The sequence below is a fragment of the Diorhabda sublineata genome, chromosome X, assembly GCF_026230105.1.
Source record: "Diorhabda sublineata isolate icDioSubl1.1 chromosome X, icDioSubl1.1, whole genome shotgun sequence".
In the NCBI taxonomy this organism is placed as follows: domain Eukaryota; kingdom Metazoa; phylum Arthropoda; class Insecta; order Coleoptera; family Chrysomelidae; genus Diorhabda; species Diorhabda sublineata.
Window position 1 is genome coordinate 22717434 of NC_079485.1, and position 14393 is coordinate 22731826.

Genomic DNA, 14393 nt, shown 5'->3' on the forward strand with positions numbered 1-14393 from the left:
ATCTTTTCTGTTTTTGATTTGTGTTGGGGTTAATCCTTCCTTAGTCAAAAACTTTACAGCGCGAATCTCAATTTGAGACATTTTGACATTTTTCAAAATAACTTGACCGACTGATCTCGAGCTCTCAGTGTGATCATTAGAGCTGTACTTTAATAAAATGAATCGACGTAGCAAGTTGTAACTTTGTGTAAAGCTTGTTGAGACTTGTCACTGACGCGTATATAAAGATTTTTGCAAACTCACTCCATTTACTTATTAACCACACTACGTACATTTGAAAACGCATTTGAATCGAAACAGCTTTTTTTACATTTAAAGTTCGCTACATTTTTCAACTACCTTTAATAGTTATTGAGATATTGAGCGACAAAACCATGAATTTGAGAAGTGAAATTTGTTTTTATCTGTGTTCTTTTTTCTCGTGAAAGATGTTTAGCAACAAAAAACAAACGAACGTGTGTAGACCAACAAACCATTTTTTTTGTTTTTTTCTTGACTTCTAGCCCTCCTGAAATAAATATTTTTTGATGTTCTTGGCTGGGAAAGTTCCTCCACGGTAGACTCTTCTAGTAGTGAAGACTCTTTAACCTAAGGAAATAATGTTGTGTGGTAAAAATATCACCATTATATCATGTTCGTCATTTAGTAGAATATAGACTCTGGCAACGTAGCTGCCTGTTTGTCCACTGCAATACAAATAAATAACAGAGCAACTGATTTCCGCTTCTATATACTCACACGTAGTCCCACATTTTCCTTTACATTGACACGATATAAGTTTCAAAAGTCCAGGTGAAGCAGGGTTCCGACTGTGGCGCAAGAAGGTTCGTTCCCGTAATCGGTCCGTCGCCAACCCCATTTCTGAGGATCATTAAAAAATCCGAGCCACATTTATACTTGTAGATATGTCTGGAAAACGTGTGGCGGACTGAGTTTTCCGTCAGTGGGAGTAGTGAAAGATTATTCGATTTATGTTTGGCCATTGATCATCCTTTTTGATCGATGAGGAATCGCTCCCCAGCGCAAGTTAGAACCTTCAGATCGACCTTTTCTTGTTTGAAGATATTGATGATTGTAGGTTCGGATTCTTCTCGAGAGTGTTAATAGATAGCGGGTGGCTGAATTACAGACAGACTTACCGACTTTGCGGCAGATGTCATAATTTTTGTCAAAAATAAAAAATAGAACGAATTTGTAGATTATTTATCCAATATGGGGTTTCAGTAGAATGGTACTATACACCATACAGCCTGTGAATCAAATCAATTCACTGCATGAGACCTTTCCTACATTGTGAAAGTCGGAAAATAAACGCAGCAGCTATGAAATTCGGCAACAGTAATGCAGAATGATGATAATAAAAATTTTGATAATAGATGGTGTATGTGTCAGTGAAATGAGACTTTTTGCCCGATGTATTATTCAATCTAAAAACTTTGTTTCCTATTTAATTCAAACCTTGGGTTAACTTTGGGACACCTATTAAAATGGAAGAATAATTCTCGATTCGTTAGATTGAGATAGGAAATAATTTTTCTTTGTTATATAATGGCTTAATTCATAAAAAAAGTAGTTTAAACTTTCCAAGTAGGTACGTTATATGAAGATTCATTTAAAAAAAATATGCTGTCATGACACTCATCGTTAAGACCATTATAGTGACAAACGATACTCTCACAACTACGTAACTAATTGGCTTATTCTGTACAAAAATTTTAGCGGTAACAGCGCTGTTAAGTTTCAAGATAAATAAATAAATAAATGTTACGAAAATGCTATTCTGCATGGTTTCAATGTTGCTTATTACATTGATATACAATAATATTTTCTCTTTTAAAATACCAAGACCGCAACGTCGGATTGTTCAGAATACGATTTTTAACCGCTATGTTAATTTTAATTTAACATTGCGATGTTAACTACATCGATGTTGAATTTACAGCTGTTACGAATAATTGTACAGAATAACCCTATTAGTTAGTCAGTAACAAATCTGAAACAAGCGTAGCTATGAATTGATGTTATTTAAATCATAATATATATATTTTGATATAATAAAAAAATGTATCAAATTGTAATTGCTACATTTTTTACATCACGTTATTCATCTGTATCAGAACTTTCTCATTCATTCATCCGATTCCTTATGAAACCTGACATGAGGGTGGATGATGAGATTCACGTTTTCTTACGTGACGTTTCCTTATACCCCCATGTATATCCAATATTCCAAAAAAATGTCTTACGTAATTTGTATAAGTTCCCTTATGAAATCACATCCCTATCTTCTATATCGGTCCTTTGGATCATTTAGATTAATTGAATTAAAACACTAATTTCAACTCACTACGGGTTTGCAATCAATATATTCCAAGATAACAAATAAAATAAACTTTGAATGAGTGTTTGCCCAGTTACAGACCCCTATTCAAACACCCTATATGCATAATATTGACCAGTTTGGGAAGCTTTCTTACGAACAATTGGGATGATGACCAACATACTGTTGTGGAGTTTACTTTTTTTATAGATATTTTCATATTGAATAGTTTTGGCGTTGGAATTCAAACGAAAACTTTTTTGAGTTATTTTCGTCTTTAGATAATAACTGCATCGTCATCACAGCATATTATTTTTATTTCTTTGTCTCATATACCTAGCCATTTTAACTCTATATTAACAGAATTTGGCTCAGGCACAGAATTTTTATGCTTTTCGATTATTGTTATTGTTGGGTCCTACCAAATGCCTAGGTAAGATCGATAAAGCATATCAAAGGTGTCTTGCCATGGGTTTTTCGCTTATTTACATAGACATTTATTACATTCCTGTTGTTTTTAAATAATTTCCCTTCTTCATAAATTCCGGTTGACATTTATGTGGCTAAAATTTCGGTGTTTTTACGCAGTATTCATAAAGTTGATTCCTTGATAGTTTCCCGTTTGACATAAGAGAAGTATCAAACGATTTAATTTATGTGTTCCTTCGTATTCAAATAATAAATTCAATCACCTGTATACTTATTAACAAATTTTATCCGGAGTTAATAACAGTTATGTTCACTCAACTATTGGAAACTATCAATAATTTCATGTTTGACATCAATAGTTTTTGAGACCACGGTTTGGTTTGTTGAACTCTATTTCAAGGTTATATCATTACAGAATTTCATATCTACTGCAATAAATAATATGATGAATGACACAAATATTCCTCAAAATATTTTAATATCATATCATATAAGTAATTATTTCATAATTTTCATCATATTTAGCAGTAACTGATCCGGATATGGTCCTATTAAATATATGATAATTTTAAAAACAACTTTTTGATAAATGACTGTGTCATTACTCTTCATAATATAAAACTTTTTTGATTCCAAAATAATATAATGCCAATATAAAACATAAACACAGATCAACTATATTTAGTTTGTTCACATTAATGTTACTTGTTTTGAACAAATTAACGCCATCTAGGGGTCTATATCTTGACTACTAATTCAACATCCGTCAGAAAATACTGTTAAATTTAATTTTATTAACAGCACGAAAATTAAATGCTATTTTATGTTCTTTATACATCAGTATCAAAAGATTTTTTTTTGGTTTATTTTTTTGCTCAAAATAGGTATCAACCTTGTTAATTTTTAGGCTACAAAAATATAACGAAAGGCAAAAAATATCATTATAATTATTTCGAAATATTTTAAAAAGCACTCATTTCATTACTCGAGTGGAATTTATCAACTCTTTACATTCTTTGATTAATTCCAATAATCAACGAATTATGTTCATATTTAGTAATGAAGTCAAAATAAATCTTAAAAAACTTTACCAAGCAAATTATCACTATAATCAGTAAACGGCAGAATTATTGAAAATTCGGAAATAAAACAAACACTGCACAATAGATAACCATCACAATGAATATGAATCTACAACCTGACTGGAATCGCCAATGTACTATGAACATAAAATTATTTACTTTCGCCATCTTGATATTTATTTTCGGTGACATACCCATCTAGAGCTCTAAGCTGAAATAAAAAAACTTAATTTGATGACTTTCGTTTGGAACCATAAGTCAATACATCACACGATGTATTACATCTTAATATTCGACATGGTATCACTTCTGTTGTTGACTACAAATTCTTATTTCTTCTAACTGACTCTTCAGGTTTTAGTGTAAGATATAATCTTATAATCTATAATCTTCATCTATCTTAAGGTCTGGTGTAAATAAGCTGCAGAGCTTTCTAACCCCAAAGATTGTTTTCAATCAGATGAGCACAAATACGTTGGGAGTAATGGGCCCATGTCTATGGGATATAGTTTGTGTTTGATACATCCCATAGGAAAAACTTCACAATAATGATAAATCTCCGACAGGTATTTATTCCAATTGCTTTTCAGTTCAGGTGTATTGGATCTAAGCATTGACACTGATATACTTAAGAAACTCTAGTTTCAATGACTATGAGTTTGATCATCTGCACAGATAGTAATTCGGCAATACAACCATGCACTAAATAGAACTGCTTTAGATTGCTGACTAATTCCCTTACTCGTGGATTAAGGAACATAGGGCCTGCGAATATCAGTTATCACAGATATAACAATGGAAGGTTCGTTTATCTGGATTCTGCAACGAGTGACAGGCTTTGCCCACTAGCGACCTAGGGGACTGCAAAGAAATTACCCAGGCAATAAATACTTTTAGTTGAATATATTTTCACGTTTTTTTTTTGGTTTTAATACTAATAATATGTTCAGAAATATGGAACTCATTTGCTGATGGCGACATCCGATTTGAATTTATTTTGCTGTTTTAACACTGTTCTCCTAATTTCATCACACTTGATTTGTTATCACGAATTTAATTGGGGTGATTTTATGATTGAATAATAAATGATTTAATAATTAATTACACTCTCATGATAGGAATAGATAAGCGTTTAAATTTTACGTAGTTTTCATATTTTTAAAAATTTGGGTCAACATCACATTGTGTATCAGTTCATAATAAAAACAAAATGAGATATCATGGAAATATCAATCAAAGATATTGACAAAAAATTAATTCTCATCAAATTTGAATTCAGTTTAATTCCCCTCATACCACTGGATCAAAATATTGTTTTTTAAAAACTATTTAATGTATTTAGGACCAATATCGTAAAAATTTATTAACAAAAACACACATTCTTGGGGTTAAAACATTTTCAATTGGAAATTGACCGTTTAAGCTCACAAATAGGGGAAAATATTACTAGGAAAATGACCCATATTTACGAGAGGCTAACAAAACACCACAACTGTCAACATATTGTATGAGCATGATAACGAAAATTAACCGCTTTGAATAACAGTCGGTTGTTGTAAGGACAATTTTTTTAGGTGCGGCTTTTGCTTGTATTTATTTGAGTTTTATTAATTTATTTTTTATAAATTATGTAATATGTGCCATATATTGAATAAAAAACAATTAACACGTTTATTGTTCCAGGTGGGCTAAATTACGGGTGGCGATGTTACCAACTGTAATAATTTTTGAACCACTATCTGAATGTATGGTGATTGGTGCTTGTGCCGCATGGGCAGCAAGCTTTTTGTTCCGATGGGAACCTTTAGTTTTTTACTTAGTTCATATTCTAGTATGGTTCTTGTGTGACTGGATGTTGTTGTCTATAGTACAAGTGAGTAAAGTAATACTGAAAATTCTATTTTTTATATCTTGCTGTTAATTTATTAAGAAGCATGTAAGAGGGTTGTCCGACCCCAATTTCAAGATGTCGGCACTATTCAATATACGTTGGAAAATAGATTTGCGCATGCGTTGAGAGACTCTCATTTTGGGAGTTAAGTTTCTGTTTGATGGTCGTTGCGAAGATTTTTCTTAAAATGGAAAAAATTGAGTTTCCAGCTGTTATTAAATATTTGTTTTTGAAAGGCAATAACCTAACCAACGTAAATGAAAGAGGGGCTAGACACTGTGTCCGGGACGGTCTAAACTGCAATATCTTCGATAGAGTTCACCAAATGGTTTTGGATGACCGTTAGATAAAATTTAGATAGATAGAAAAGACTATCGGCATATCAAAAGAACTCATTTGCATTAAACTGACTGAAGAATTATGGATGCGTAGGATATCGCGCGTGAGTGACGCGTTTGCTCACTTTTATCAAAAGTGCGTCAGAATTAATATTTTCCGTGCCTTATTGACGAGGTTTAAGCAAAATGTGACTGATTTTATACGTCGATTCATAATTATAGCCACCATTACATTTCTGAAACGAGAAAGCCGTAATGACAGTGGCTTGCAAAGGGCGAAACTGCTCCGAAAAAGACAAAAATGGTTTCAACGGCTGGAGAAGTAATAGCGAAAGTAACAGGAGAGTATAACGCATCATTACGCACCTTCCCACACTTGCATGTCGCCATGGCTAAAATTGACGAACTGCACTTGGAATTGGTGGATCACCCACCGTATTCACTAGATTTGGCCCCCAGCGGCTTTTTCAGTTTCCTAATCTCAAAGTTTTACTTACAGGAGATTTCATCGTTCGAGGACGTTATTGCATACATAAATGTTCATACCTGTGTTCAGGTGAAAGACAGCAGCTATTAGCTATTATTTGGAGGGGTGGACAAAGAGAAACCCTGGACTAAGTATATAAACTTGAAAGGATACTATGTTGAAAAATAATTATGGGAAAAATATCGTTTGTAGGTCGTAAATTTTTTAACAGACGACCCTCGTAAATATGTTATTGTGAACCGTTTTCTTTTATTAAAAAAATAGATACCTAATCTACTTAGGATATCAAAACATTTCTACAAACATAATCGTCCCGTAGTTCATAGTAATATTGCAATCATCACTTCGCGGTAGCTGTTCACTGCGGATAAATATACATTAATCATCAGTTTTCTACTTATACGTTAAATTAGCAAAATATCGACAACGGACTTGACTCATTAAATAAATTTACAGAGAAGACTTAATCTAATTTAAGTTTTTGTTCAAAAATGCAATATACTATCGTTGATTTTTGATAAATTTTTTTAATATCTATAAGGATTTCCGAATTCTTGGTCAAGATAATATAACAAGAAGATTAAAAATTACTGTTGATAAAATAAGAGGAAGTAGATAGAATTTTTTTCCAAATTTCACGTTTCACATTATCAGAAATGAATATCATGAATAATATTAACTGAAATCAGATTTTAGTAAGGGTAGTTTTTTAAAAATAGAACATATTTAGTATTTTTTCTTTCTTTCTTAGCTGGACAGAACCATGCCTGCAAGTTCTCAACCTTTTATAAGAAGACTTTTAAATCTAGATTTGTTCTGTTTGTCCCCATTCTTACAATTTTTACCAGTAGTTGATGTTAATGTCTTTGAAAAGTTTGCTACCAATTCCTCAAAACGTTTCAGGTTTTAGTAGTTTTCTTTCTAATAAGTTCACCAGTTTCTACAATTTTTTTCTATTTTTGTATGAGCTGGTATCATTTGTAATATTACTTCATTGTTTTCATAGTTCATTTAGCTTTTCTAATTATTTCAAAACCAATTTAGAAATCATATCTGTATATCTGCTTGGCTGTCTGACATAATTACTATATATGAACATCAACAATAAAAAACAAATAATTAGCTTGACAATATTGGCTATAAATAATACTTCTTGAAATTTGAGAATCAGCTACATGCTTCAGATTGATTTAAAATAATAACTCAAATGCATCTGAAACTTAATTGAAATTGTGACCAATAAGTCAGAAACCTCCTTTTTGCATATAAAAGGGGATTGCATCACTCGCAATCTAGATTTTATGTAATTGCAGTATTATTATAATAGGTGAAGCTTCCTTGGTTCAGTAATAATGCGATTGCATTTTGAATTAAGTATACTATAACTAGTATAGGTATAGTATACTATAAATAGTTAAGTATTCATAGGATAACCATTTTATATTTTGGAATACGAACAGCTTAGCCACAACGTGTATTATATCTTTTACAAAAAAAAATATTTGTGTTATTTATGGTATGGATTAAGTGATTAATAGGACACTATTCATAATGCCCAAACAGTTTGAAAAATGCCCAATATGAACAGGCAATATGGTGAAAACTAATTAAATAATTAAATTGATCGGGCGTTATGAATAATGCCTGACGCCTATTGGTCAGAGTAATAAAAATATGCGCTTTTATTAATTTTTTTTAATATTGACAACATACATTATTATTGTATAATCAATATGGAGGATTAGGTTAGTTTAGGTGCTGATTGCTGAAGAAACAGCAGACGGAACTTGAATAGGAGTGTACGGGCCCAGAGCCAAACACTCTGAAAGCCTGGGCAGCGCACCAAGTATTTTTCAAGCAGAAATCTATGCAATTGAAAAATGTGTTTAGTTCAATTTAGAGAGGAATTATCGCATCATCATGTCCGATAGTCAAGCAGCCATTAAAGCTCTAAGCTTTATTGTCATAAAATCCAAACTCGTTTGGGATTGCCTAGAAAAAATGAACGAACTAGGCAAGAAAAATATTATTACCCTACAATGGATTCCGGGACACACCGCAGCGAAGGGAAATGAAATAACTGTAAGCTCGCTAAAGCGAGGGCAGAACAATGTAAAAATCATTGGTCAAGCAAAACCAATTATTGGGACAACCTACAATGGCTGAAACAGGTAAAGACTTTTCTGGGAAACTATAACCAGAGTAGATTTGCTGAATGTATCAACCTAAGTAAGAACAATCTACGAATACTAACAGGAATTCTATCGGGGCACTGCAGCCTCAACAAACACCTGAAGACGCTAAACCTAGCAGATAATGCGGCGTGCAGATTGTGTTGCTCAGAGGACGAAACCTCTATCCACATTCTCTCGAAGTGTGAAACGCTAAGGAACTCTAGTGCAATACACCTGGGAGCGTATGAAATAGAAGTCGAAGATCTCTGGCAATTGAAGCCATCACACACTCTAGACTTTTTAAAGGAGTGCGATTATTGGATCAGCTGTAAACACAGGCTTCTGCAGTATCGCAGCAAGAAAGGGGGACATAATAGATTCTTTAGGTCGCAATGTATACAAGACTTCAAATCTATATATACATACATAGGTGCTATTTTTTTATTTATATATATAGTGAAAAAAATAGTATTTTGACCTATCAACGATTTTAATTTTTCTGCAATTCTACAATTCATGTCAATTAATTTTGATTTGTGCATGTTGAAATAAGTATATTATTAATTGTAACACATGCTTCGTACATGTTTGTTATTGTTCTGCGTGTCCTGCCTATGTAATTATCAAATTGCCCAACAACTACTTGGCAATACTCATGATGCCCAGACACTATGATAAATGATGTATTGCCCAATTTGACTCATTATTCATAGTGTCCAGGAATTATAAAAAGATTTATTACTTGGTCCATAACATATATATTCGTATATATTAGGGTAGTCGTTAAATATAAAATTTTTTGCGACGTCCTCTTAAAAGCTTCTTTTTGATGAAAACATTCTTGGATTTTTTTTAATTCAAAACAACACGTGCCTCTACACGACCTAAGTTAATTAAACAGTAAACTAATGCAAGGGTACAACAATTTGTTTAGAAAATATGAAGGACAGAAACAATTTTTCATCCCAATCTTAGACGATTATAGAGGAAAATGCATTAAAAATATCAAATAAAGCTTACTTGAGGCTTTTATTGAAGAAATTTAAATATTACAATAATGTCTGTGCTAATGTAATTTTAAAATAAAAATATCAATTTGAGTATATTTAATTTTTTTATGTAATAGACGAAATCGATTAGGAAAATTTTTGAATCAGATTTTTGCTTCTTGTTATTTTAATCAAATATTGTTATTTTTCATTGATTTGAGTTCTATAATTTTTTCTATTTCGAATAAAATTTTTCCTAAAAAATTCCCAAAAAATATGATTATACCGAAAAATTAACTTAGATCGTGTAGAGGCATGTGTTGTGAATTAAAAAAAAATTAACGACCATATATATATATATATATATATATATATATATATATATATATATATATATATATATATATAGTGTATATTTATATATTTTTGATATTTTTGTTTTTTTTTTTTAGAATGGGTCTTTACCTTTCAAAAGATTTGACTTTATTATTGGGTGGCTGTTCCGTGAATGTTCTGGTCCTTATCTGTTCCTCTTAGCTCTGTGTCATCCCGAAATTAGATGGCGCAATCGTGTCTTCAAGTTGACTTGGGGCGGTATAGCACAGGAAGTAAAACCCAGAATCAAATGTTAATAAAAAACATTGAATTTGTTTTAGGTATAACTTCGATATACTGTTTTAAGAGACAATTTGTACTTCTCGGGAAAGTAAATACTGACAGTACAGTTATATATACTTACTGGGTATTTACTCATTTAATCACTTTCTTCAATTAGTGTGAGGTGTATTTAAAGTTTTGTATTTCTTAAGTAAAAACGTAACAAAATAGGTTGAGAATAGTAATTATAATAATGAGAAAACATTTTTGAATTGCATATTCATTGTGTTGATTTAGGAGACTGCTAATTAGGTTAAAACATATTTTAAATATTCTAAAGCAATGCCCAAAATTCAGACCAAATACACTTTTAAAAATATCAACAGCACACAATTTTTTTTATGAAGAAAAGATTATAAAAGGAATACATTGTTCACTAAATTTTATTTCTATAAATAAAGTTTTTTTTGTAAAATGTTTTTGAAATTACTCTCAATTGCGGCCTTTATCAGATGAAACGTCACAAAAACTGACTATTTTCTATACCTTAATTTTAGTTTTACAAATATCAGGAAAGATATAGTTTAACATAATGAGATGTATTTTTTTCAACTTCTGTTTGTGTCTGAATATTTTTAAAATTTGTAGGACTTTTATGTTTACTACTGATACTTTTATAGGAGTTCCCACATTTTATAAGTAATCCTAGTTTATAACATTTGTGATATTTTGCCCATTCACTACTTTTAGATAACCAAAGAATTAGTTTGTAATTTCTTTTAACATCACCTTATGCATGTACAGTTTGTCTCAATAGTAAGTTGTATATCGAAGTTATTATATTCTACATCAAGGCTGTCATATCTCTCAAATAAATAATAATTCAAAAATTACGTACTATTTTAGTGGATTTTAAAGCCAATTGTACATAAAACTATACCAGTGTTTTAGCTTTTGTTTTAATAATTGAGCTTCAAACTATGTATGTATTTTGTATGCTATTACAAAACCATATCTGTCTTTTAATCGAAATAAAAGCATTTTTATCAACCAAAACTCAAATGTCTTTTGACTTGAAGAAATCCAATGCCTTTCTAGATTATATTGAAAACAATTCAGTTCGACGATTTTTCAAAGCAAATTATTCAAATTTTCAAAAGTAGTTATCGAATAATATATTTTTATCTAATAATATAGATATATAAGATGTGTATGAGATATTGTAAGAACAAGTTTTCTACACATTAAATATTTTTATCCAACACCATGAGTTATTAAGTGATATATAAACCGTAAATCACTAGGTGTTATAAACCTTTATTCAGTGTCTTTTCTCTGTTCATTCTTTTTTGGAACCTTTTAATACATTGTTGAACCAAATGATTTATCAAAAAAATGTCACCTAACCTAACCAAATGATTTATCAAAAAAATGTCACCTAACCTAACCAAATGATTTGTCAGAAAAATTTCACAACTTTTGTAAGAAAAACGTTGAGTATTGATGAAAGAGTTATATATAGAATTTCTATGTTATTGGTCATAAGTCATTTTCAAACATAAAGTCACTGGCACGTGGTATTAATAAATATTTTTCCATTTTACATTAATTCAAAAAATAAAATTAATGGGTTACCCAGACACTGATTGTGATTAGATAAAATATATGCACTTAATGACAGTAGTTTTTCTCTTGCTAACTGAAACACGATCCTGTAATGTAGAATTTCAAAGGTAAAAATTTCGTAATTGTTTTTCATACATTTATGGTAATGAAAAAGTGGTTATGGTTCTGAAAAGTCGTGAAAAACGATTACTTTATTAATATGAGAACAAAACCAAAATTATATCCGCTTGAATTCTTCTGTTCTTCTACTACATGTGTACGAAATATTAATCTATACACAGAGCAAACAAGTAATTTCATGTTAATGTGTATTATTAAATAATGAGCATTACTACGTTTGAATTGCCATTAGGCGTTGGTGTATAGTCTGAAATGCCATGTAAAATGTCACTGTTTGCCAGGGGACTTTGTTTTAGAAGGAATACTTGACCCATCTATCACTAATAACCACTGTAAAATACTGGCATTTGACTCGAAATTTTCTTTACTTGCACTTTCACATTACTAAGAAATTAATTATATGCTAACTATTTTTAGGCGTGTAGTAACAAATTTTAATAGTAATTCTTCAAGATCTCATTTGTCAGTGGTTAAGATAAAACTCATAGTTCTCATTGATACAAAATAAGGGATTTTAATTTGAGGTTTGTTCTATTTATAAGAGAAACAGTTGAAACAGTACATTTGATTATGTGAACATTTTCTCCAATTTAAAAAGCTGAAACAAAATCTTCATTTTTTCAAAATATCCTTAACTATTCAATGGTTCAGTGGTCCATTAGTCTAAGTACATATATATATTATACAATATTGTAAGCCAAAACATGAGTACAACATACTTTTTTTTAGAAAAGTACACGAGAAAATGGGACGGTTTTTTTCATTTTGTGCATTGATTTCTATTTTTATTTACACTACCTTCACCTCGTTTATTTTTTCTTTCTTTCTAAGTCTGGCTGTATATAATATGTATATACATAATGTATACAATGTACCATTATTTGTAAACTTTTTTATTTTAGGTTTTATTGAACAATGGTTATTGTACTAATATTTTACAGAATATCTCGTTTTGTTTCATTTTATAATTTTATCAGTAATAGAAAATAATATACTACATCCTATTGGTTTCGTTTGTCAAAGTAGATTTTTTCAATTTTTATAATTCACTTTTAAAATTCATATGATCTGTGTTCTGGAATTCTCTCATCAATTGTTCTTTACGAATTAAACAGCTGAAAGAAAACGACCAATTAACATTTTAGGTTTATTTAAATAAATGATTTATTTTTTATACCCAAGGATTTCCTCAAATTTCCTGACTGGCCTTTATTTAAATATTTGACAATGAAATACAGACTATCTGGAAAAATAATGTGGTAATAATTTCCTTTCAATCTTTTCTGTTTCTTGCCTTCGCTTTCCAGTCCCGAACTCCTTCCTTCATCAGATTTCCTTGTGCCCCGCATACCACCTCATTTTGGGTCTTCCTTTTTTTCGTGTTCCTGCCATATTTATATCAATAATTTTCTTTGTCGCTATTGATTCCGACATCCTTTCTATGTCTACCAGCCATTCTATTCTTCTGGATCTCTCGGTTTTGCTAATTTCTTATTTATCATGCATTCTTATTTCCTGTTTGTCCTTCTTCATATGTCTCCCCCCTTTTTCCCTCCTAATATCCTCCTAAGTATTTTCCTCTCCCATATATCTAACTTGTTCTCCTATTTATTCAGTATCCACGGTTCTCTTACATAAAGTACTGTCGGTATAATGACTGTCTGATACAGATGTAACTTAGTTTTTTGGGAAATGTTCTTGGAAATTAGTATCTTGTTTATTGTTCCTGCTTGTTTGCTCCCTCGAGTTGACCTTGCTTCTATGTTTTCTCCCCTATCACCATTATCTTTGATAATAGATCCAAGATTATTGTAATTGTGCACCCTGTGTAATTCCACTCTAAGATTTTTCTTATTTCATGTGTTTCGGGATTTGTCATTTTCATAAACTTGAATTTCTCTTCATTTACTTTTAGGTTCGCTATATCTGCTATTTTCATGAACGCCCGTCACTTACTTTTCAATTCCTTTTCACTTGTGGATAAAATAACCATATCATCTGCATAGGCTAGCAACTGTGTTGTTTTTGTGTTCAGTGTTTCCGTTATGTTGATTCCGCTTTTTCGTATTATATTGAACAACTTAGTTGACAGAGGGGTCTTTTATTTGTGTTAAAGCTATCTGATGATTTCTGTTTTATTTTAATTTTTGTTTGAATGTTCTCGAGTGCCATTTTCGTGAGCTTTATCAGTTTTATTGGTACTTTCAGGTATTTCTTTACTTTATAAAGATGTCTTTTAACTGTGTAATATGCCTTTTGAAAGTCGATGAAAATTGGCAATATCGTTAAGTTGTTATCGTATCCCATTCTCTATGTCTGCTTAACAGTGAATATATGGTA

General features: G+C 31.0%; 1 protein-coding gene across 1 annotated transcript in view; it reads left to right on the forward strand.

Moving 5' to 3' along the window:
* The window catches only part of LOC130451839 (ceramide glucosyltransferase), a 58051-nt gene extending 46688 nt beyond the window's left edge, over positions 1–11363 (forward strand). The window contains exons 6-7 of the mRNA XM_056791144.1: positions 5515–5704; positions 10163–11363. Coding sequence (XP_056647122.1) covers positions 5515–5704; positions 10163–10342 — 370 coding nt within the window. The 3' untranslated portion in view covers positions 10343–11363. The remainder of the gene's footprint in view (positions 1–5514; positions 5705–10162) is intronic.
* Positions 11364–14393: the final 3030 nt, after the last annotated feature.